The 24,299-nt window shown below is 41.3% G+C and overlaps 1 protein-coding gene across 1 annotated transcript; it reads left to right on the top strand.

Moving 5' to 3' along the window:
- The first annotated feature begins 261 nt into the window (after positions 1 to 261).
- On the top strand, positions 262 to 24,299 carry RUBCNL (rubicon like autophagy enhancer). The gene is made up of 16 exons (XM_051778692.1): positions 262 to 346; positions 943 to 1,052; positions 3,021 to 3,129; positions 6,375 to 7,043; positions 11,271 to 11,356; positions 14,459 to 14,666; positions 15,541 to 15,645; positions 17,708 to 17,750; positions 18,108 to 18,240; positions 18,662 to 18,807; positions 19,600 to 19,664; positions 20,665 to 20,903; positions 21,653 to 21,714; positions 22,983 to 23,136; positions 23,254 to 23,344; positions 23,818 to 24,299. Exons 2-16 carry the CDS (start codon positions 981 to 983, stop codon positions 23,928 to 23,930), a joined length of 2,295 nt encoding a protein of 764 aa, XP_051634652.1. The 5' UTR covers positions 262 to 346; positions 943 to 980; the 3' UTR covers positions 23,931 to 24,299.

A 24,299-nucleotide genomic window follows, 5' to 3' on the forward strand; every position in this document is an offset into this window, starting at 1 on the left:
ACCAAGAAGAAGAATTACACTCCCTCCCTCTCCACTTCCCCTCCTCGGGAAGTTGCAGAGTGCAACGAAGGTCACCCCTCAGCCTCCTTTTCTCCAAACCAGACAAGAGCAGAACTCAGCGCCGCCCTTCGAAAACAGTCTTTGTTGTTTAGATTTGTTCGGAGTTGTTTGGTTTGGGCTCCGCCTCGGGAGGGAGGGCAGACAGAGAGAGGGAGGGAGGGTAGGCGGGCCGGCGGGCCGAGGGTGGGAGGGACGGCGAGCGGGCAGGCGGTGGCATTGGCAGTATCCGAGCAGTGCCTCGGCAGTTCCTCGGAGGGCAGGAGAGAGCCGGGCGCCGCGGCTGCAGGTGGGAGCGGGAACCCGGGAATGGGGAGCCGGGGACGGACGGACGGGCAGTCGGTGCCTTGCGGGGAGCATGGCGTGTCTGGTTGGGGCCGCGGGGTGTTTCGGTGTCTCCCTCCGGGTGAAGCGCTGCCCAGAGCGGTGCGGCAGGCTGAGCCCTGCCGTGCGTGCCGGGGACAACGCCAGGTTGTTTCCATCACCGGTGCCTTGCCCTGCCCGGCACCGGGGGTGGGGGGAGCAGCCTCTGCTGCGGAGCCGGAGCACGGGGGCTTCGCTGCTGCCCAGCCGGCTCCTTCTCTTCTTCCTTTTGCAGCCAGTTGCGGGGTACTACAGATCACTAGCTTCGTCTTATGCATGTGGTAGGCGTTCCTGTTATGTTGTGTAAAAAAAACCCGCAGAAAACAACAAACCTCCAAACCTCTAAGTTAGGCCTTTTTTAGCACATTTCCATTGTTGCTGAGCTCTGCTTTTCGGTAAGCTTATAAGCATGCCAAGTCAAGACGGAAAACAGTTCGGAATATTAACTGTGGAGTCTGCAAAACAGATGGAGAACCGCGGATAACGTGGTCGTGACTGTAATGATTTCTCTATTACTTCCAGGTACTTAAGAGCTCCAAAAAAATGAAAGCTCTCCCATCATGTCTCTCCATGCAGTAGCACTCGCCAGCTACAGCAGACCAGAAGTCTTCAAGCACCCCTGCTCTGAAAAGGTGAGGCAAGGGAGCTCTCAGTGGTGGCTCAGTGTGCTCGATGGCTGGGGGGACTTGTTTCAAAAAACAGGTTTTAGTTGTCAGTGGTTGTAGTAAATATTTTTGAAATGCTAGATGTTTCATTACAGACTTTACTTGGGAAATACTGTCCCAGTATTGAGGGGGGAAAGGCTGACTTCTTTTATGCTATGAAGTTGTGTGGTAATTGTTTGATAAGTGAGGGCGCTCACTCCCAATGTTGTTCAAATTGTAACATCATGAATGTAAATGGAAATATTTTATCTGAATTCACAGAACATTTGTTGCATCTGATAAGACCAAGACATGTGAGGATTGTTTAAAAGAGATAAAAATCTTAGAACTTATCACTCTTAATAGTTATGTTTACTGATAAAGTACTCCCATTTACGCTGGTATCAGGCAGTTGGGATACTTGCATCCTAAGAGGTAGAGTCTGTTAATTGCTGATATTGATAACAATTTTTTTAATTTAATAGAAGTAATTAAAAATAGTTCCTACTTTATTCAGTAATGTTGACAATATGTTGTGTATAAAGCGTGCTTACATGCTGGTTTCTCAAAAGAAGGGGAAGAACACCATCAGATACTGGAAAGAGTATTTTTCTAAGCACTGGCATAATCAAATGCTAAATATTTTAAATTCAGCATACTATTTTTGGCCTGAAACGTTATTCTTCAGTTAAAAGAGAATTTCTATGTGGGTTTTAATTTCTTCTGCTTTCTGTGGGTCTGAGGAGTATCTGGATGAGATCTGCACTCTGAGTCACCTCACTTTTCCATGTAGGGAGTGTAAAGGTCAACGAAACAGGGCAGCAAAGAACAGCACACCTTTAACTCCCTTTTCACGGGGTGCAAAGCAGGGTGACAGGAATCCTGGGGATGCCTTTATATGGGGACTTCTCACTGATGTGGGGAGAAGGCACAAGATACTCCTTGGTGAAGTGCCTTTTAATAATGCGCATGTCAGAGCAGGGCATCCCTTTGATTTCCCAGGTTTCTGTGATGTGCTCTTAAGGACCCTGACATACTTGAGGTAGTGGATGGGGAGGAGGCAAATGTGTGGCCCTCACAAGGAATTTGTGAGCTTATGGAGGAAACATTTTGCTTTGCTGTGTGCATCTTACTCCTTTGTTGGAATTAGCTCCTCAGTATCTGCACTAAATTGCTTCCCTGATTCAGTTTGCAGTGGTTTGACAATATGGTAAATCCAGCTTTGGTGGTAAAAATACTGAATTGGAAGCATCATGACTGCAGAAAGAGAAATGCCGATCTGGTACAAACCTGTTCAGTCAGTTCAAAGTTTTGGTCAGCTTATACTGACCAAATAAAACCAGGCTGTATGCCAGGTTGAGTATTATTTATCTGTGGTGCTTCTTTATGCTGGGTCAGCCACCTTGCTGTTGTGAACCACACGTAGTGTGTTCTGTCAAATTAGATGACATGACCACACTTCCTCCCAGTTTTTAGAGCTGGGACATCAAGTAGCAGGTGGATTGGGTGTTTGTAGAGTTGGGGCCTCATAGATTTAGCTTATACCTTGTATACATCTAAATAGGCCCATGCTTCCAGATACAGATTGGTGGTTCCTTCAGTTCTTTTCTACTTCATTGCTGTTGTTTTGGCAGATACGCAGACTTCCGATTCAGCATTTTGTCTTATATATGCCTTATGCACGTGTTTAATCCTCCTACTGTGGAGAGTTTCTTCTGGTCACCTGCCTTCTGGAGTGAAATGAGAGATGCAGAGCTGAGATGCCAGCGCTCTTCAGAAAGTGCATGCTTCTGGGGAGATTGTCAGACAGCCAGAAATGTAGGGAGTGGTTAGGTGACTATCGGCAGGCATCAGAACAGTGTTTTTCCTGCTGGGATGAGCGTGAGACCGAGATTATCATTAGCAGAGTGCTGTTGTTTTATAACGAATTTGTCTGCCTCTGTGTTCTTGTTCTAGTTAAACCACGAAAGCCTAAAAGTGGCTTTCACTGAGTCAGCGTGTTCTTCAAATCCCTCAGCGAGGATTAGCTGCCTTGCTCCAACACCTCAAATCTCCGTTCTCTCAGGTATGGCCAGCCAGTTAGTTCTAAAATGCCTCGGTGGGGGGAGTTTTGCTGGTGCTTGTAGTGGTAACAAAAGCTATCAGTGTTTGGTTGTGCTAAACAACTGTAGTCTGACTGAAGAGGGTCACTTGTTTATTGGCTTTGAGGGTTATACAATGTCAAAATATATTATACAATTTGAAAGTATGAGTGCTTTTTGTCTTTTAAATGGCAGTCTCGCCATTTTATTTACATTGGCATTTTGTGTGCTCATGAGTAAAATACTTGAACTGTTCAGATGATCCTTGGAAGGTTAACTTCTTGTTCATTCAGGAAATAGTTTCTCAGATTTTAACAGATTATTATAATTACATGTGTATCAGTTACAAAACTGATTTTGAGATTTTTTTTTTTTAATTGCAACTAACTTATTTCTGATAGTACCTTAAAATAGGGTGTTTGGGTTCGGGTTGTTTTTTTATTTCTTGTTTGGTTGGTTTAGTTTTTTGTTTGTTTTGTTTCTGTGGGGTTGTTTTTTTTTTAAGATTCACAGAGCAGTAGAACAAATTAAATTTTTAAAACTTGTTCTTTTTTCTCTTATAATCCACTGAGAACTAGGATTTAGCGGATTTAGTCAGCATGGTTGTATGATTAGTACTAGAGATGTACCATGATGCTAGAGAAGTGGAGATGACAAAGGAGATAGGAGAGCAGAGCAGAAGAATTGAAGACAGTTTCGGGATTGAGCACACCCTCAGCTTGTTTGCAAATGACACCAAACTGTGTGGTGTGGTCAACAGGAAGGGAAGGGATACCATCCAGAGAGACCTTGGCAGACTTGAGGGGTGGGCCTGTGCTGACCTCATGAAGGTTGAGGACGACCAAGTTTAAGGTCCTGCATCTGGGTTGGGGCAATCACAAGCACAAATACAGGCTGGGCAGAGAATGGTTTGAGAGCAGCCCTGAGGAGAAATACTTGAGATGTTGGTTGATGAGAAGCTCAGTATGACCCAGCGGCGTGTGCTTGCAGCCCAGAAACCCAACTGTATCCTGAGCTACATCAAAAGCAGTGTGGCCAGCAGGGCAAGGGAGGTGATTCTGCCCCACTGCTCTTGTAAGACCCCAACTGGAGTACTGCATCCAGCTCTTGGGACCAACAACATAAGAAGAACTTGGATCTGTTGGAGCAAGTCCAGAGTAGACCATGAAAATGTTCAGAGGGTGGGAGCACCTCTCCTATGAAGACAGGCTGGGAGGGTTGGGGCTGTTCAGCCTGGAGAAGAGAAGGCTCCAGAGAAACCTTCTAGCTATCTTCCAGTACCTAAAGGGGGGCAACAAGAATGTTGGAGAGGGACAATAGCATGTAGTGACAGAAGGGGAAATAGTTGTAAACTGGAAGGGTAGATTTAGATTACATATTAGGAAGAAATTCTTTACTAGGGAATTGGTGAGGCACTGCATTAGGTTGCCCAGAGAAGTTGTGGATGACCCATCCTTGGAAGGCCAGCTTGGATGGGCTTTGAGCAACCTGGTCTAGTGGAAGGTGTCCCTGCCCATGGCAGGGGGGTTGCAACTAGGTGATCTTTCAATTCCCTTTCAACCCATACAATTCAATGATTTTTTTTTTTTTATTCTAACACTAAATGTTTTGTTTTGCATGGAAAAGATGTTTGCAGCCCAAGTTAGGGTATTTGTGTGCAATTGAAATGTTAATAATTACCAAAATAGCTTTCTTTTCCTGAAAAGATTGAAATATGTTTGCTTGAAAGTCAGCTAGTTTTAATTTTCCCATTCCTGCCCTTGTACTGCCATGGCTGGCTACATTGGCAAGGTATTTCTTTGCAGATGCAGCCAGTAAAATGCACAGTTTTGCTGCTATTTCTGCAAGAGATCTGTCCTAAGTGGCAGGTGACTGATCCCAGTTACTGACATGCTCTTCATTCTGACATTCTTCTTCTGACTTTACTAGGATAGCTTTGCTAACAGCTCTCACACTCTAGCTTATACGTGATGTTCTCAATTTTTTCAGCTTTTTCTTGTTGAGGACTGGTCTTTATATAGACTTGCTATTCCAAAGTATGTGAGGGTTTTTGTTTTGGTTTTGATTCCTTAATTTGTAAACTTTCTTATGTTGTTTGAGTGCATGCTGGCTTCCAGGTGAGTGACTGGTGCAGAAGTTTACTGTTTTCTGTTGAGATTATGTTCAAGGAGAGCAACCTCTGGACAAAGTCTGCAGTCTACAAGACTTGCTGCTTTTTTCACCAGCAGTGTTTAACATTCCTTGTGGTCCTAGCTAGGAGTTCTTTGTCCTGGAAGTTATTCTTCTTGATCGTATCTATTCTTAGAATTTTACAACCACTTATCTTACCCAAAGGAGACAGTTGTTAACTTCATTGTGTTGATATGGTCAGTGGTTCCTTCTTGAACGTAGACCTCGTTTCTAATCTCTCAATTACTTGGATTATGGCAGTTCCTCTGAGACGTTTTTCTTCGAGGTACAGGACTTCAACTTATTCTTCAACAGCTACTGATTGCAGTGTGTGCTTCTGTGCCCTGCTAATGTTGCTATATCTGCCACTAAAAGCAGTTTTTCAGTTTTCTGTTGAACTACAGTTTTGCAGTGGATCACGCAGGATCTTGGCAGGCAGTGTTTTTGATTCCTTCAGAGGCATTGTAATGAACTTGTGACAGAGTTAAGTTTTTTATGGGTTCATGTAAATGTTGCCACCCCTATAAATAATGGACTGAAGGTTACTTTAGCCATTTCCTCATGAGAAAGAGTGTCTGAATGAATTGAAACACACAAGCACTTGACTTTTTATTACCCTGTGACTAAGGGTATTTTTTTTTCTTTTTACTCTATTGATCCTCCATCTGTGTTGCTATAATTTAATCTTCTCTTTTACTGGCAATAGGACCAGTACCTGTATCAGCAACTGTGCCTCATCCTGTTTTGTAGAACAGTGATGTTTTTGAGCATGCTGACAATCAGTCACCATTAAAGTCTTAGCTAACTGTGTTTGGCTAACAGCAGAATACTTTACTGTTGCTTTATTGCCTAACCTTATCACTGACAGAATTGCTTCTACAGAAAGCAAGAGCTTTCTTGTAGGAAGAGACAGCACCGAGTGGTGAGTGAATTCATCTCCTTCCTGTCTTTTTGCCTGTGTCAAAAATAATTTTATTCATGTGCATTTTATTCACATTGTATATTAAGCTTTTCTTAGGACTGTTTCTTAACCTTTTGGTTTCTTCTTTTTTCTGAACAGATGAATCTTCAAGGCCAGCGGTGATTGGACATGCTGGAAGTTTTGGATCATATCCAAACAATGCTGAAGCTATCAAAGACATTCTCATGTCTGTTTTAAATGCATCTGGTTTGAAGCCCTCTTTGGTGCTGGAGCAGAACACAATGCAGGGAGCAGAGCATCCAGACAGTGATATGGAGCAGTGGGAAGAAAGCAGTGCTGGGGATAGCCACGATGACAGCGACAGCGATTCGGCACATCGCAACACTGCCTGTACACAAACAGACATTCGGTTTACAAGGCACCGGGCGTGTTGGAACAACACAGACTCTGATTCCTCCAAACCTTTGCTGGATACTTTTTTTTGTCCCCGTTTCTCTGATGGAGATCCCGCTGCATCCTCCTTGAATGGTTTCACTCTTTCGGACGTGTCCCCTCTGAAACAGGACTGCTTTACCCAGGTGACGTTAACAGGAGGCACTGTCACATCGGCTGTTGTGCATTCTGGAAAAGAATGTTACACTTCCCCTGAAAGAGACTTGACTTCAACAAGGTTTCTTTCCAGTTCAGCTGTTGGTAAGCCAACAGATCTGGTGCAATACCCTGATGCCTTGGAGCCTGTGCCCGTCAGCAACAGTGACAGCAGTTCTCCCAGTGGCCTTCCCCAGTCAGAGCCAGTCAATCCAACAGGTAACTTTGCAGGTGCATTTTTGTTGTAAGATTTTCACACTAGGAAAGACAACTGTAATTGAAGTGGGCCTTGCTTATGGTGATTGCAAATTAGACAAATGCTGTCATTCAAAATAGGAGAGAGAGGAGAAAGAAAAAGCTTAAAAAACAAGGAGAATCAGAAGGTTGAACTTGGTAAAACAGGAGGCTCCCATGCTTGTGGTAGGCATCTCTCGTGATGCAGAAATGCATCTGTAATATGCAACTGTTGGTAAAATGTAAAAATTGCTGAGCTGTGAGCAATGTAGAACGTGCACTGGATGGGCTTTCTACCAACTTTGTCTTGTCTTCACTGTTGCCCTTCTCCGAATAGCAGAGAGCATGAATCGGGGCACTGGTGTGCGTGGGCTCCCTGAGTCATCTTGTGTTTGGCGTTAGCTGGAGGAGAGGGAGTCCTTGGATTCTGGGGTTTTGTAGGCAGGGCATTAACATCCATTCTTGTTACGACTAAATAGGCTTGTGCCAGAGTGGGACTGTTTTTCCTTTTCCCCTTTCCAAGTGCACCTGAGGTCTTAGACACACAAACCCCCAGCCAAGACAGAAGAGGATCTTTTTACGCATCACCAGTTTCCAACCGTACGGATATCCTGTGTGTTGTCTGTGAAGAGACACCAGCTGAGGGCTGCTGGCAGAGGGTGCCCCCTGAGCAGAGTGTTTTCTGTCCCTGCAGTGTCAGGGGGCTCAGGGCAGCACAGGCCTGTAAGGAGCTGTTCAGTGGGAATTTTCGGTACGTGCCCCAGAGATGGATAGGGGAGCAACTGGTTTGGCCATGAGTGAGGCACTGAAACAGGTTCTCTGAGGAAGTTGTGGATACCCTGTCCCTGGCAGTATTCAAGGCCAGGTTGGAGGGGTTCCTGAGCAACCTGATCTAGTGTGTGGCATCCCTGCCCATGGCAGGGGGTTGGAACTACATAATCTTTAAGGTCTGTTCCAACCCAAACCATTCTATGATTCATGATGACAGACACTGAGCCTCAGAAAGATGCTGCAGTTGAGGCCTGATTTTTCTACTGGAATAAAAGCGAACAGCAGGGAGTTCTCATCCTGCCTTTCTGTTAGAAATAAACATGACAGAGGCTAGCATTTGTGGTTTTTTTGTTTCTGTTTTGGTTTTTTTCTTCTCCCTTTGGTCAGTAGTAGTCCTAGACTGGAACTGTTCCTGATCCTTCCTAGCTATTCACCCAGAGCTCCTCCAAGGTCTCAAGTTGGCAACCAGAACTCAAACAGGAACGTGCCATTGCAAGACTGGGAGCTCTTAGTAATTACACCTTTGTCATCCGGGATAGGCTGTCGTCAACAGTTGGGATGGTGACGATTATGGTTGTTTCCTTCTGCTGGGTGTTTTGTTGGCTCAGTGCCTTCGAGAAGTGCCCGTCAGAGAGAAGGAAACCGCACCCAGCAGTTTGGGCTGGCTGCAGCCAGTCACGCGGGTTTGGGTAGCTGGGTCTGGAAAACACAGCCCAGGCTCTCGGGGTCAGCGGGGACTGCGAGGCACGTGTGTAAGAACAAATAAATTGTGCGTGACTCGATCTTCTGGCATGAGTCGGACGTGCCACAAGCTTATGTTGGGTTAGTAGCACTGCTGGCTCTCCAGAAAGCAAAGGGAGGAATGTGGCAGCCAAGTGACTGAAAAAGTAGCATCCTTGATTTTACTAAAAATACGAGTAAAGGATCCTGTTAGACACTGCATAATGTGGTGGGCTTTCTCTGCTTTAGACTCTGGCCTGTTCTGTACGAAGTGAAAACTTCTACATTTCATCATTCCTTGTTGCTATGAGGATATGAAAAGCAGATAGCAAAATGAAGAAACAAAATGCCTAATTTGAAGGCAGGAATTATGCAATAGCATTTCCTGACTTACTATCCTTTCTATTGCTATCTCAGAGGTGGTTTCTCACAGGAGAATTGGTGACAGATGCACAAGATGTAAGAAAATTACATAATATAACTTAAATCAGAATAAATAATTTTTTTTTTCAGTGGGGTTTAATGTTTTTGTTTAGTGAGATTTTTCTGCTGGTCCTAGGAGATTTCTTTTAGGCCTTGTTCATATGTTTAAGGGCCATTCTCTTGTGGCCTCACGCAACCTTCTGAAAAGGCTCTGTCATTGTTAATGAAGAGTTTGTGACTGAGTTTGCTGTTTTCTGGGGGCTTTGTTGTGGCTGATGTGTCACTGACAGTTCACAGGGCTTGTTCTTGCTTTTGACCTCTGTGTACATCGAGGTCACTTCCTTCTTTGGCTCTTTAGGGCTCTTTCCTCAACCCCAGCAGCTTCCAGGCAATAATGTTCAGGAGCGCAACGGCAACCTGATAATTTTTTTGCATCAGAGCCAACTTCCTTCCTGTGCTTCTTCTCACTTAACATTCTTTTTGCTTTAAGACGCAAATGGGATGCAAGAGGTGTGAAAAAGAGAAAGCTCCCATTAGATTTCCAAATTACATTTAGGATGAATTGTACCTTATATTTGAAAGCGAAAGGAATAATTTTCTCATTTCCTTATTTCTGCTTATTAGTTTTAGTTCAGAGAGTAGTGTTTGTTATCTTAACAGATGAGAATGCAGGCTTTTATCAACCTGTAGAACTTTTAGCATTGCTTATCCAGTAAGATGAATCATCAAGTAGGTATGAAAATAGCCTGATTAGGCCATTAAATCTGTTTTGAAAAGTCATATTGACAGGCTTTTCATTTTTCCTTCATGGTATACACAATGGAGGTATTAATAATTCTGTACAAAAACACTACATTGCAACGCTCAAGCGCAGTATTGACTTTTCAGCCTGATGTCATCGATGCTCAGGGCAGCATAACATGGTTTCTATAAATAAGGCATTATAAATAATCTAAACTAGGCCTGAGAGTCAGTGCCCCTTAGTTGTAGAAAAAGTTTTTATAAACTACGATCATATCTTGTGGGACCTCTTTAGCCTTTCTGTGAATTTTAAACAAATTTAAAAATGACATTTTTTTAAAAATAAAAAACCTTTGATTAAGGTATACTATCTGCAAAGGCTTTAAATACTGTGTGTGGTGGCCATTTACTTTCAGTCTGTTTTATCCTGAAAACATCAGGAGAATGAAAGAGAAATTGCTTGAGTTTAAGGTGAAAGAAGAGGTAGTAAACACCTGTCACTGTCAGTTGTTTTCTTTCGTATCTCATTAGTGTGTACGTTCATAGACATTGTATATAATCTTTATCATCTTTCCAGATAACTTCTTGTACCAGTGACTGTGAGTGCTTTGAAAACAATTCATAGAATCATTGAATATACTGAGTTGGAATTATGAGGATCATCGAGTCTAACTCTTGGCCCTGCTCAGGACACTCCAAGAACCTCATCATGTGCCTGAGAGCGTTGTCCAAATGCTTCTGAGGGCATGATCTCACACCTTCAGTTTTCTGGGAAAGAATATTTCAGCTATACGTATATTTACATATAAAAAGCAGTCCATGGTTCATCTATAAAAAACCTGATGTGCACTCTGCTGCATAGTGAAAAGTTCTTATTGGGGAAAAAGAGATTAATTTTGTTTCATATGCTCAACCACACTCATCAGTGAATGCCAGGAGAAGAAAACTGCTATTCTGGAAAGCAGGGAGTACTGTGCCTAATGTACTTATTACCATGCAGTATGGGTTGCATTTGGAAACAGGAGAGAGATTTCCTTGGGGTATGGAAACATAACGACAAAGTGTTTTCTCAACTTGCTGTAGTCACGGCAGTGATACAGGGAATCTTTTAAGGCTGATGCATCTCTCTGCACGCCCAGACAGCAGTGAGATTTCTTTTTGTTCCAGGAATTGTGAACGAGAAGAACGCAGTGTCAGCTGGCTGTGTTGCCAACTGCAGAGCATCACTGTAAACCCAGCCTCGTGTTCTGCCTGTGGTTGTCCCCGGCAGCTTAGGCTGTAGCTGAGAGAGGACTGGTGTGGGAGTGCAGTGCTCCCCATGACGTTTAAACTACGTTTCTCTGATAGTTGATGCTTATGCTTCAGGTTGCCAAAGTAGTTTAAATGCCAGTGTGTCCCTCACATTTCTCTCCTCTTTAATTTCCACCACAACCTCCAGCCCCAGCAGTGTTCTGTTTGGGAAAGAAAGTTTGCTTTGCTTTCTGGAAGTCTCTCTGCACACATCCTGAGAGCAGCAGAGAAAGAAATAACTAATAAAAGTTCTTGTTATACCCACAGGTTCTACTTCTCCTTTGAACATAAGTGCTATACCCTTGAATCGCTCATTGCAGGACATCTGCATGCTTCCAGAGGATGTGGAGAAGGTGAGGACAACAAATACTATCATCATAATGTTTTTTCCATTTTATAGTGGGAAAACCAAATGACAAGAGGTGTTTCTCAATAAAAGAACTTCCTGATAGATGTACTAATCTTTACAAATACTGTATTTTCCCTCTTCTTGCCCTCTGTGGGTGAACTTACAAACCTAACATGCCTATTTTATAATTTATTTTCTACTCTAAATCCCCTTAATTAAACATTTTAATTATTTTAAAATAATGGAATTATTTAGGAACACCGTACATTTCCACTTTTCATTCCATTATTTTCCTGCACATCTCTTGAGAAAAATAGGATTACTCTAGTAACTTTAAAGTTATATTACAATATGTTATGTAGAATTTGTTGCAGCTATGTGCATATGGATGGGATTTACCTTGTGCTTTTACTGTCAGAAGATGGGAGAAGCTGGGGTTTTTTTTTGCATCTGCTTATGATGATCATGTGAGATTGCTGTCAAAGAGTTACACTATGAATAACAAGCACAATAACTCAAAAAACTGCAGTAATTTAAGAAGTTTGTCATGGTTTCTAATAAGGGACCCAAACAGTCTTAGGTGTGCTGACAGAGAGGCAGTCCACTCAAGCTTATAAACAGAGCTAAAGAGGAGGAGATAATGCTATCACACATCACTCTCTGTGCTAGATATTATTCTTTCCTAACAGTGGGAAAAGAGAGGTTAATGAATTGCAACAGGTAGGACTTAATACAAAAGAGCTTTAAAAATGTACCTAGAAAAGGAGATTTTTTTGTTGGACTGTGGATGTGCAAGTGGTCCCATGTCCTGGGCCCAGGAAGTAATCATCTTTGTACACAGCACTGGTTTCACTGGAGTGACAAGTTCTGCTTTTGATTTGAAGCTCTCAGAATCCTTAAGGTGCATTTCAAACAAAAAACCTCGAGCCACTAAATCACATGCCAAAACCCAACAAACTTGTGAATTAGGTTTTCATGTGCTTTTTTATGAAAGGTGTTTCAGAAAGGAGACAAGGTTTCTGTCTATAATGTGGGAACGAGAACAAAAGTAATTTGCTTTCAGTCACCAGGAGACCAGTGATTAGATATCTGGATTAGAAACTACAGTCTGACAAGTATTGAGTGAGTCAAGATCATATCAGCTACTACTACTGTGCAGGGGACTGGGGCCTGATGTGATTACAGGTTAAAAGATAGTAAGAGCTCAGTCCAAATGAGCTCCAAATGCTGCCTTTATGAAAACCAGAACAGAAAAAACCCAAACAAGCAAAAATACTTCTAGATTGTTAAATAATTTATTTGAACTTTAGGACTGAAAACTAAGGTATGTGTGGTGTCTGCAAGTCTGAGAGTTGTAGTCAAGTTGTAGTTGTGAGCCAGGAAGGAAATGGGCCAGATAATCTTAGAGGGACTTTCCGTTGATGTTAGTGGGGCAGAACAGAAATGAGAAGGTTGGTGTGTCACAGCTGAGTTGGGACTGCTTCCTAGGATGAGGGAGATATCAGTAGGCAAAGATGAAAGTTGATAGTCATGCTGAGTACAGGAGTCCTTGTATTCTGTTCCAGCTTTTTGCAATGTAGCTCTCTCTTACACTTGTAATTGCTTTTATCAGCAGGACTGATAGGCTGATAGGGTTGTGCTCAGCCCCTAACTTGATACTTTTTGAATCTTCGAAGTAGGAGATATCTCCCAAAAGGAAGAAAAGCTGTTTAATTATTTCTTTTCTAATGTAGCAAAGTCCTGGACTCCTGAAGTTCATTGAAAGTTGTCTCTGGAGAAACTGTATACCACGCAAGTGATGTTAATCAGTGTTAGGGAAAAGATAAAAGTCTTTTTAAACACCTGCAGGGACTTGGTGGGCACTCTCTAATGTTGAAACTAATCTTGTCTAAATGTATTTATCTGAGAGCAATAAGAAAACTGCTGTCTGCTGTGCTCCTTGAGATTTAGCTATTTCTAAACACTGATGTCTTTCTTCATGCTTCCCATACAAGTTGAGGGTACGTCATAAATACTGATGTCAAGTGGTACAATTTTCTGAACATAAGCCACTTTTATAAAGCTTGAATTATTCTGCACTCGGAATCTCTAGCCTTAGATACTGCTATAACGTTTTAGACATAAGTTTAGGTTTGCATAATGCAGCTGAGGGGAGAGAGGGAGAGTATTCTGGGCATCTCTTGGTTTACACCCATGTGTCTGAGTGCACCTGTCTCTCCATGATGCATCCACTTTTGAGCTGAGGCTGGTTTGGGGAGCTGTGCCCATGCCAGTAGCAGTAGCACAGGTGGGGCTGGTGTTAGCCCACAGGAAGCAAACGATACAGCAGTGACATTGGGACAGGGAGCCCCAGGTTTGTCTTGATGTCTCAGTGATCTGTTTTCCTAGAGAATGGGTGAACCAGGCAGGCAAAATGACAAGGGACATTCTACAGTGAAACTTTGAAACAGCTACCTTTTGTTGAAGGCAGTATGAAGCCCAGGGGAGCCAGGTTTCCATTTTACCCTTATCACAGACTTTCTATGTAGCGTTGACTTGACCATGTAAGCTATCTCACTGCATATTCCCTACTTCACTGCCTCAACTCTAACCCATGAAAGCATTTTACTAGCTCTTGTACTATCCACTGCCTGAGGATCTGCAGTCCCTCCAAAACTTGCCACTTCTGGCCCCCTCCAAGCTAGCTTGTGTGCAAAACTGCTCGTACACCTTTACTGGAAATTAAATCATATTAAATAGGTTACATGGATGCACACTTGCATACTAAATAATGCAGTGTAACTAGAAGACTGTGCTCCTAAAGTGCATACATATTCATCAGTTAGTCATGTAATGAAGTTTATTTTTATCTAATAGATGGGTAAGATAAAAGTAAATTGTATGTTTTAATCAAGGGTGAGACAATTATCTGGGCAGTTGACTTTTGTGTGTTGTCTCTGAATTTCCCTTGGGGTGGTTTTTTTATGTGTTTAAATGAAAGGTGAGATAGGTTTGCATTTTTATTTACAGAGTTGAAAAAGTGCAGGGGGAGAGTATATATTTCAGTTCATCTTAAGTAAATATCAAATATGCTGGGTAGTAATGAGCATTCCATTCTTGTGTCCAGGAAAACGCACACTTCTTTGTTGCAGATATGATTATAGCATCACTAGAAAAAATGAAATGTAATATCTTAAGTCAACAAGCAGAGTCCTGGGGTGTGGAAGAAACAAGTGGATCAGATGGCAGCTATCACACTGATTCGGAGTTAAATTCTTACCCTGAAGTAAAGAAGTCTGATTCTTCTGTTGCCTCTTCAGACAGTGGTTATGAAGGCAAGTTACTTAGTCTAGAACGTAACCTTGTCTGAAAGCCTTTGCCGTTTGTTTTTGTGCAAGAAAATACTAAATTAATTGGGGCACTGCATGGAATCAAATCCTCTGTTCCCTTCTCTCTGGAGAGCTGTACCCCTCAAGGATCATTATACCACAAGTGTTTTTCCTGTGGGTCAAATACTTCCTTTTGAATGCTCACATCTATGTTTTATTTATTATAATTAAATTATTTTATACATTTAAAAGAAAATATAAAGTTCAAGTGCTACATACCAAGCATGACTCTCCAAAAAGAGTGCCTGTAGTTGGCTAATTTTCTTTCTGCTTAAATCCTTTTTTTTTTTTAAGGATTTGCAGCCTGGCTTTTTAAATCTATGCTTACTTCTGCAGTATGCAGATCAGGCTATGCAATTAGTTTGTATGAAACTGCCCAGAGTATTCATTCACATATAGTTTGAGGCAAATAATAAATACTCCTGGCACTGTAATGCTTGAGTCAGCACACACATTTTTTAAGTAGATTTTAGTTGCTTGAGTAATACAGCTCTTAGTGATCATAAGTCTCAAGTCTAAATGTCATAACTTCTGTGGAAAAATGAATGGTGTGCTTGCATGTGAGAAGGGGAGAGGCCGCTGATAATATAAAAGATTTTGGTCTATCAGTTGAAGCTTCTTGCTGAGAAACTGAAGGATATACTGTATGACAGACTCCCAAGAGTTGGCTTTCTCTGTGTATGTATAGAAATAAATAATTAAAATTACTCCATAAATACAGTCTGTGTGCTAAAGTTTTGTTAAGTGATGAAAAATGTAAATATAATTTTAGATACTTATATTCTGGAAAAGTTTAACTGACTGTCTTTTTCCTGGACAGGCTGTGCTTTGCTGCCTGTCAGCTCCCCAGTGCATCTACCATCACATCATGAGGTTACCAGATTTTGTTGCCACAGTGACTCAGAGGATGAATATGTAATTATCGGTAAGACTTTAAAATTATAACTGCAAAAACAGATTTATTGTTCAGCTGAATCTATTCCATTGCTTGGGAATTCCATTGACTTTCTAGAGGTTATTGCAGGAGAAATAACATGAGAAAATGGAAACAACGATGTATGCATGGTTCTTTATTAAAACACATGCAGAAATACCAGACTGGTGCAGGATTTCCTTCTAGAAAAGAATATCTTTGCTGATTTGAGAGTGTGGTGGGCTGGCCCTGACTGGATACTAAGTGACCACCAAACCACTGTGTCACTCCCCCCCCCACTAGAAAGGGGACAGAAAATACAAGGAAAGGCTTGTAGGTCAAGATCAGGACAAGGAGAGATCACTCACCAATTACTGTCACAGGCGAAACAGAGTCACCTTGGGAAATTAGTTTTATTGCCAATCAAATCAGAGCAGGGTAATGAGAGATAAAACCAAATTTCAAAGTACCTTCCCCCCCCCTTCCTAGGATAAACTTAACTCCCTATTTCTCTACCTCCTGGTGCTTCCCACGGGTCCTGCCAGGAGCCTGTTACAGCATGGGCTTCCCTCTGGGTCACAGCCTCCTTCAGACATCCATCTGCCCCAGAGTGGGCTCCTCTACAGGCTGCAGGTGGGTCTCTGCTCCCCCATGGACTTCATGGGCTGCAGGGGCACAGCTGCCTCACCATGGTCTGCACCATGGGCTCCAGGGGAATCTCTACTCTAGCTCCTGGAGCACCTCCTGCCCTTCCTTCTTCACTGACCTTCATGTCTCAGAACTGTTCCTCTCATGTTGTTACACCTCTCTGCAGCTGCAACTGTGCAGGTTTTTTTTCCCCCCATCTTAACTCTATTATGTCTAGAGGTGCTACCACTATGGCTCATGGGCTCAGGCTTGTCCAGCAGTGGGTTCATCTTGGAGCTGGCTAGCATTGGCTCTGTCAGACATAGGGGAAACATCTGGCAGCTTCTCACAGAAGCTATCCCAGTAGACCCCTCTACCAAAATTTTGCCATGCAAACCCAACACAGGGACTGAAGTTATGGCTAAGGATTAAACCCAAGGAATATAGGTGAGAAAAATGTGAAACTGGCACAGCCTCAGCCACTCTCTCTCAGTTCAAGAGAATTTAGGATATGATCATTTCCTGATTAAACAGGTTGACTAGGTTTTAGGCAGCCCTCCCTCTGCTTCAGGACTAGAGCAGAATGTCTCTATTCCCTTATCGTCACATGTTTTGCTTCTCATCAGGACATCCTGATTTTTCTTTGGTTAGCTTCTGGGTTTAACACATACAGAAATGGAAACCCTTAAAAGAGCCTGCACAACATTTAACCTCTGTTTTATTTTTTCCTGATAAAAAGTAGGGGTTTTATTGCTCTCTTTGGTTTTAGAGATTTATTTTTTCACCTCTTCTTTCCCTGATCAAAGAATGAAGAACTAGCTCTCAAAACTCCATTCCTAGTAGGAAGTGCTACTTAGAGATGTATGAATGGGAAAACGTTTGTCTTGAGAGCAATAAGAATGGCTGAAACTAATGCTACCAATACCTTGTTGGTATAAGCATATTGTGTGTATAAACATAATGAAGAAGTGTGTGCTTTAATTCCATTCATCTCACCTGTTACTAACTTGTTTATAGCATTAGCTGGTAAGTTTGTGATCAGTGTCTCCAAGTATCTGTCAGTGTCCAAGAAAATTAGTGTGCGCTCTCTTGACTCTGTATATTATTACTTACCTCAAGTGCCTTCTGGCTGGACCTTGACCAGCAGGCACTTTCTGTCCTTAGGACTTCTGCTCTTGAAGGGAAGCTGATGGTGATATTAGGATGTGTAGGTGTTAGGGAGTCTTCTTCATTTACAGCTGTCAGAGATATGCAGAGGAGATAAGACTCCTTATGCCTGTTTTACAGCTAGGATTGAGGCTATTTCCTGCATCCAGCAGGGGTGTTGTAAAGATGAATATATTTGAAACTGACTCTGTGGTAATACAGAAGGTAGATGTAAAACAGTGCTGAGTAACAGAAGCTTTGTTTCTTAGATGGCTTGATAATGTTTTCTCCTTTACCACAGAACTTGAAGACCTTGAAAATCTGTCTGTCACTCCAGATAAAAGGTGTGTATCTCTAATACAAACCCGGTGGCACTACGTTTTCTGCTGGAGCAGCTTTCTGGTGGATTTTCTGGCTGGGGCAGGGAAAGGTGTGGGAGTGGTAAAGTTGGTCCTTCCAAAGAAGGGGAAGGAATGCTGCTTGACAGCAAATGTCTCTGGTGCTTGGCTTAGCAGAGTGTTTCTCTCGTCCCTGAGTCTTGCTGGAGGGTGGTGTCTGTGGCTCTTCAAGGGCCTGGGTGTATCAAAGAAAGAGGGTAGAAATGATGGGATGGGAGAAAACTTTTCAGGGATGTAGAAGAGGCACTGGAGATGCTGATGACATGCTGCTATTTTTCACTAACTGTATTCCTTAACTTTCAGATCATCTTTTGAACCAGGCAGCAATTCTGCTGAAGCAACAGCCCAGGAGTTGTGCAGAGCTTTCAGAAAATACTGGTTGCAGACAGACTCTGTAGTTCAGCTGTCTGGTTGCCTGAGCTCATCTAAGCAGAGAGTGAGTCTGATCTGAAAACAACAAGCTCTTTATTCAGTTCCCCAAATAATCATTTTCTCACTGCAGCTGTTTCACTGCTAGCAAAAGGGGGAAGCTAAAAAAAAAAAACAAACCACAAAAAAACAAACCCAAACAAATATAGATGAGTGCTTACAGTTTATTGCTTCACTTTAGATAAATTTTTAGAAAATGTCTCCTTTCTCCAGCAATTTTCAATATATTTAAGACATGGAGTTATGAACAATCAGAATGTGCTTTCTTCTGGGACTGATATGAGGGAGTTTAACTAAGGGTGGACTACATGCAGGTGAAAACTGAACTTTAAAATCCTGGAGTATAAAGAGAGATAAACATCTCCCATAGCATTTAATGTATGTCCAGCTGATGGGCTGGTTGTGTTCACAAGTTTCTTTCCCAATAGTCTGTGCTGAAAGAAGAGATTCCACGAGAACTTGAGTCCAGTTTGAATCTGGCTGAAGAAATAAAGATCATATCCAAATTAAGAGGATCTTCTGGCTGGTCCCCACCAAGATCACAGATTATATTTAATATTCATCCTTCAGTCAAGTAAGTTTTGAGGGATCTGAGCACTATCATTTAGTATAGCAGGGGGGAAGTTGATGGAAGGAACTTGGGTGACTAAGAGATCCTAAGGTTAGAGCTAGTGCATGGCACAACCTTCTGCAGTATCTGTCACCAGCCTCAATAGAAAGCAGATGCCATCTTTTTCTCTCTGTTGGCATGTCCTGATTAACATGGCATGTGCACTTCTGCATGTGATAATGTGCATACCATTTGGTGTTAGTGGCAGCATACTTAGATGGCTCCTAAAAATTTCATTTTATGACACTACCTGAAGAATATTCTTGACTTTCCCCACTTTCCTGCTAATATTTTATGGATAGTAGGTTTTCAGAAAGTGGGGAGGAAAACAGGTCATGTTTGGGGAAATTGCTGTCTCACTCTGCATGAAGTGCTGTAAAGTGCACACAGAAGGCAAACTGGCTAATCCTTGCGTTGCTGCAGGTTTGTTTGCTTTTTCAGTTGCAGATATGGACTTTCCCCTCTCCTAATCACTTGATACTGATGCCATCTTAAGAAATGTAAAATAATTTAATTCTTTCAGCAAGCTGTATTTGATTATATATTCTCCACAGAAGAGCATAGAGAGTCTCCCACTAAAATAATAATCTGCGTCTCCTTACAGAACCCCCCTTCTTCATGTGGAGGAGTAGGACTCAGCTCCTAAGTTGGGGCATTTTCATTGGTGCCAGTGTAGCTCTTTTGTACTTTGGAAGAAAGTTAACTAAAACTGTATTTTGAATGCTGAAAGGTCTAACTGTTTGGCTCTGTACACAGGAGAGATGCAGTGGTGGCTGCTCAAAACTTCACGTGTGTTGGTTGCGGAACCCCGATAGAAAGCAGTAAGTATTACCAAAAGCAGAAAAAAAACTCTACTAAGTGCATTACTAGTAATCAGACCATAATTGTACCACAATTGTAAAATTATCTGAGCTAGAAGAAAAATCTCATTGTTGGATGTGCCTGCAATAGTAAAACAGACAGTGGGATCTTTCCAGTGCCTGGAGTTTCTCATTGTGGACAGAATACAATACTTGATAGATGTCCTTCTCATACACAATAAAAATTTATGACAGTCAACAACAAAACAGGAAAAACTGTTAAAAAAATCAAGCTTCCACGCTGGAAAGTGCTGGTTTTACATCTTCCAATTGTTTCTTTCAATAATTCTTTCTCTGTGCCAGAGAGACTTTATGCAAGCTTATGGAATGTGTGGCTTTGCTCTTTTGGGGTGTCTTTTTAATTTTTTATTTGTGATACTTCGTGAGAACTGGTCAAAAGCACAATTATTTACAGATATGACGAACAGACCTTAACCTAAGAAATCTTTGAAGTGGCGACCAAGACTTGTTCTGGGTCAGCTCACGAGAACAGCATTTGGCTTGCAAAGTATCAACAATCTATGGCAGCACATTAATTCAAGCAAGTCTGAGATGCTGTAATAGCTGGGAAAAACCCACAAAACTCTTTATATGAAAAACTATTATACAAATATGACTCCAATATTGGTGGCAGTTTTTTGTTCTGTATTTCATCATGTGTCTCTTTTGTGGGTAAAGCAACAATAGTTTCTTTAAGATCTCATGGTGATAATTATAATCAGTTCAACAAATGTGGAAACGAGGAAAGCTTTCTGTTCTAATGCAAAGTTCAGAGCTTGTGCATGTGTTTACCACAATAGTAAAATACCCTACTTTAAAAAAATCCCTTTCCCCTCACTCCAGTAGATTGGAGTTATTAAGACAGAATAGGCATACAAACAAGAGGTATGTCCCATAAAATTTCTGAATCTAAATTTCCCATTTTAGAAATAGTCACAATTTAATTCCTGTCTACTTGCAGAATATATCAGGAGACTCCGCTATTGTGACTACCTGGGAAAATACTTTTGTGACTGCTGCCACAGCTATGCCCAGTCTTCTATTCCTGCCCGAATACTTTCAAAATGGGACTTCAAAAAATACTATGTATGCAACTTCTCCAAACACCTACTGGACAGCATATGGCAGCAACCAATTTTCAATGTGTCCTGTATTAACAAAACCCTCTACACAAAAAGTAAAGAAATGGACAGAGTGAGGGTAAGTGCAGCCTTTTTTTATTAGGAATTTATGGGTCAGAGACTTTTGGGAAAAACTCCTTAGGGCAGGATGTCTGTTGCTCTGTATGTATGTGTGAAGGAAGAGAGTTGGTTTCTCTTGCTTGTCCCATCACTGCTTCTGGGACTTGTTCTCCTTAACCTCAGATGAAGATTATGCCACAGGTCTGTCTTGTTGTCTTTGAGAAGTGTCTCCTTATTGGTTTGCAGTTTCAGTTCATGAAGGAGAGTTGGGCTCCAACAGTAAATATTTACCTCTACCTAGTTTTCAGCTGTTGCAAAGTTCTGAAAGTTTTGAATGACTCCTTAATTTTGTGGGCCATTGGAAAAAACACCTTTGGCTCATCTAAGGACTGTACCTCCTACAGCTTGAGGAAGGGTGTTCTACTGAATATTACAAGTGGTCATGTGCTCCCTTCTTGGCTGAGGAGACACTTACCTGTTCTTACACAGGTTTGGGTCTAGCATCTTGATGTGCAGACATGGAGTCATTTGTAGCATTAGGACTTGCTTACTTGTTGGGAAATAAAAACAGCCTTTGCCTGCCTTGGTTTTCTGTGCATTAGAAAATCCAGTTGTTTAATTCTATGCTAAATGTGAAGTTCCTATTTTTAGGTATGGTTTGATGTAGTTGCAAGGGTTGCTGACTCAATGGTGTTTCTCATTTATGAATATATAAATGCAATTGCTTTTTATTTAAAAATTGATTGTCTTTTCTCCTTCATCTTTTAGGAGGCCCAAGAACAACTTTTTCACTTGAAAAAGCTTTTGAAAACCTGCAGGTTTGGTGAAAGGTATGGACCGTGATTGTGTGTGAAAAATAGCTTAGTAAAATGTACATGAGGTGCTTATAGAGCCTTCTTCTCTAGCAACATTAGAGTATAGTTTTAAGTAACTTAATGTGATCATTAGAGAAAATTCTAATAACAAAGTTGCCTTCTATTGCACTGCAGATATTGAGTGAAGTATAGGTTTTATGTAGTAGCTTTCTGTTTCTTGTGGCCAAAGACATTTGGTTTTAGATGTTGAATGATTTTAATTTGGTGTATGTTTTTTTCCTGCTCCATCTCTCTTAAGTTCTCACTCATTCTTAAAAGGTCAAAGATACTTATCTCTCTGAAAATATTTATCTTTAAAAAAAAATTAGATTTTTTTTAAGTTAACAGATGTGTTCCTCGAGGGTTAAAACATTTCTTCCAAGACTCTGTCATAATGCTACATTCAGTTTTTTCTATAAACTTATTCAAATGAAAGTAGTAACCAAAAGTGATAAAGACCAAAACATGACCTTGCTTGTTGCTGCAAATGAAAGATTTGTGGTGTTCACCTTCCCAAACTATGGGCTTAACTAATGCGTAGACATGTGAGTAATAAGACCTTCACTGCAGAATTGCTGACCTTTTTAAAAACAGACTTAAGCAAAATAAGCTTTGTAAGTAGGTTCTGTTCTCTCTTTGATATAAGCCTCTTTTATGCATCAATTATGTGTTAGTCACCAAAATTAAGAAGAAATGTATTTTTATGTCTCTCTTCTGATCAACCACCTGTGATTCCATTATAGAAATAAGCATTAGAATTCTCACTGTACCTATATCTACATCAGTGGTATTTTAGAAGCAGGAGCTGTATTTTCAGTGTTCACCCACTCAGTACAAGCACAGTTTCACCCAGTGGTGACTTACATAGGATAAAACTCATCAATTTTCTCTTTGCAAAAGAAAATAAATAAACCTAGTTTATTATATTAGATACTATATGGGATTTTACCTACTGTTCCTGAGGTAGGAGAGAACCCTTTACATATTATTTAAGAATTGCTGGGATAACTGTGTATGGCAACTCCAATGCCTGAGGAATGCACATTTAAAGCAGACAGTTTATTCTAAATCCCAAACCCCAGTTTTTGTTAAAGTGATCTCAGATTGGGAGGGGAGGTAGGATTCAGCATGAACTTGCCTTGTATAACTCCTGTGTGACCAGAGAAGTGAAAGAGGCTTATTCTTGAAATGTACTTGAAAAACAACTTTTTGTAGCTTGAATTGGGTTCCATTTCTCTTTACAGTGTACTGAAAGAATTTGAACAGGTCCCCAGCCATCTGACAGATGGGCTGCATCTCTTCTCACTGGATGATTTAGTGAAGATCAAACGAGGGCAGTTACTGCCCCTTCTTAAAGATATTCTGAAGAGCTCTATCTCCCATGTAGATGGCTGTGAGGTAAGGAAAAGCTAGGGCTTTTAATGTCCTTGCAGCTGCTAGTATGAGGAATATCCCTGCTGCCATTCCCATATAATTTTTTCTTAGATTTAAATTTAAATTTTGCTGTCGTTGTAGCTCTGTCAAGCGAAGGGGTTTATCTGTGAATTCTGTCAGAGCGCCGACCTGCTCTTTCCATATCAGACTGCCAAATGTAAAAGGTGCACAGGTATGTTCCAGAGTGAATGTTTTTACTTTCTTCCTTGGCGGAATTTTGGTGCATAAAACTGTTTGGACTTAATTTAAACCTTGAGAACTAGCTTCGCTGAAAGCATGTATATTTGGAAACCTGAATGTGGATTTGGAAACCATGGACAGCGTGTATCTTTGAAAATCAGCCTCTGGCAGCTGTTTTGCATCAGTGAATTCAGAGAGCAAGACCAGGGATTTGCCTGAACATGATTATGCCCCCGGGGGTAGGCTATTATTTTGGGTCTGGGCATGAGAGAGGGCTGTTTTATCAGATCTTGCCCACATTCATTGTAAATTGTTGCAGTGGTGGTTGTTGTCCTGGCCTTGCACTGCTTCTGTTTACTTTTGTGCTTGTATGTATTTGATAGAACATCATTCAAGGAACACAGCTATTGTTTAATTTTTTTTTTTATTTTTTTTCCCTGAATGCTATTCTGTATGTATAAACAGAGTGCAAAACATGCTTTCACAAAGCATGCTTCAGATCTGGAGGCTGCCCCAGATGTCTGCGGATCTCAGCTCGGAGGACACTTTCAGAAACTCCATCACTGGTACTTCAGTGAAACTGAATTCCTCTGACTGCTAACTTCAGAAGATGCTCAAAGCCAAATCTTCAAATGCATGACTAAAAACTAAATAATGTTGTTTTAGACATTACTGTTTTTAATGCATGTCTCCTTTATGGGGGGGGGGAGAAGGCTAAACAAAAACCAAACAACAACTTTAATATCCTCATTGAAAACTCACCCAAAAGGAATTTCATCCTAACTGGTGACAGAAAGACTGGATGTTAATTCTGTGGGCAGCCTTTTGTTGCTATGTTTTGTCTTTGTATGTAAGATTTTTAATATTATATTTTTTTCATAGAAAAATGGTTCATCTCTGTAATTCTGCAAATAATGTATAGATAGTAAATGAGCATTCGAAATCGT

The sequence above is a fragment of the Manacus candei genome, unplaced genomic scaffold (genome assembly GCF_025592945.1).
Source record: "Manacus candei isolate 608988 ecotype Guabito, Panama unplaced genomic scaffold, ASM2559294v1 h1tg000014l, whole genome shotgun sequence".
Taxonomy (NCBI): domain Eukaryota; kingdom Metazoa; phylum Chordata; class Aves; order Passeriformes; family Pipridae; genus Manacus; species Manacus candei.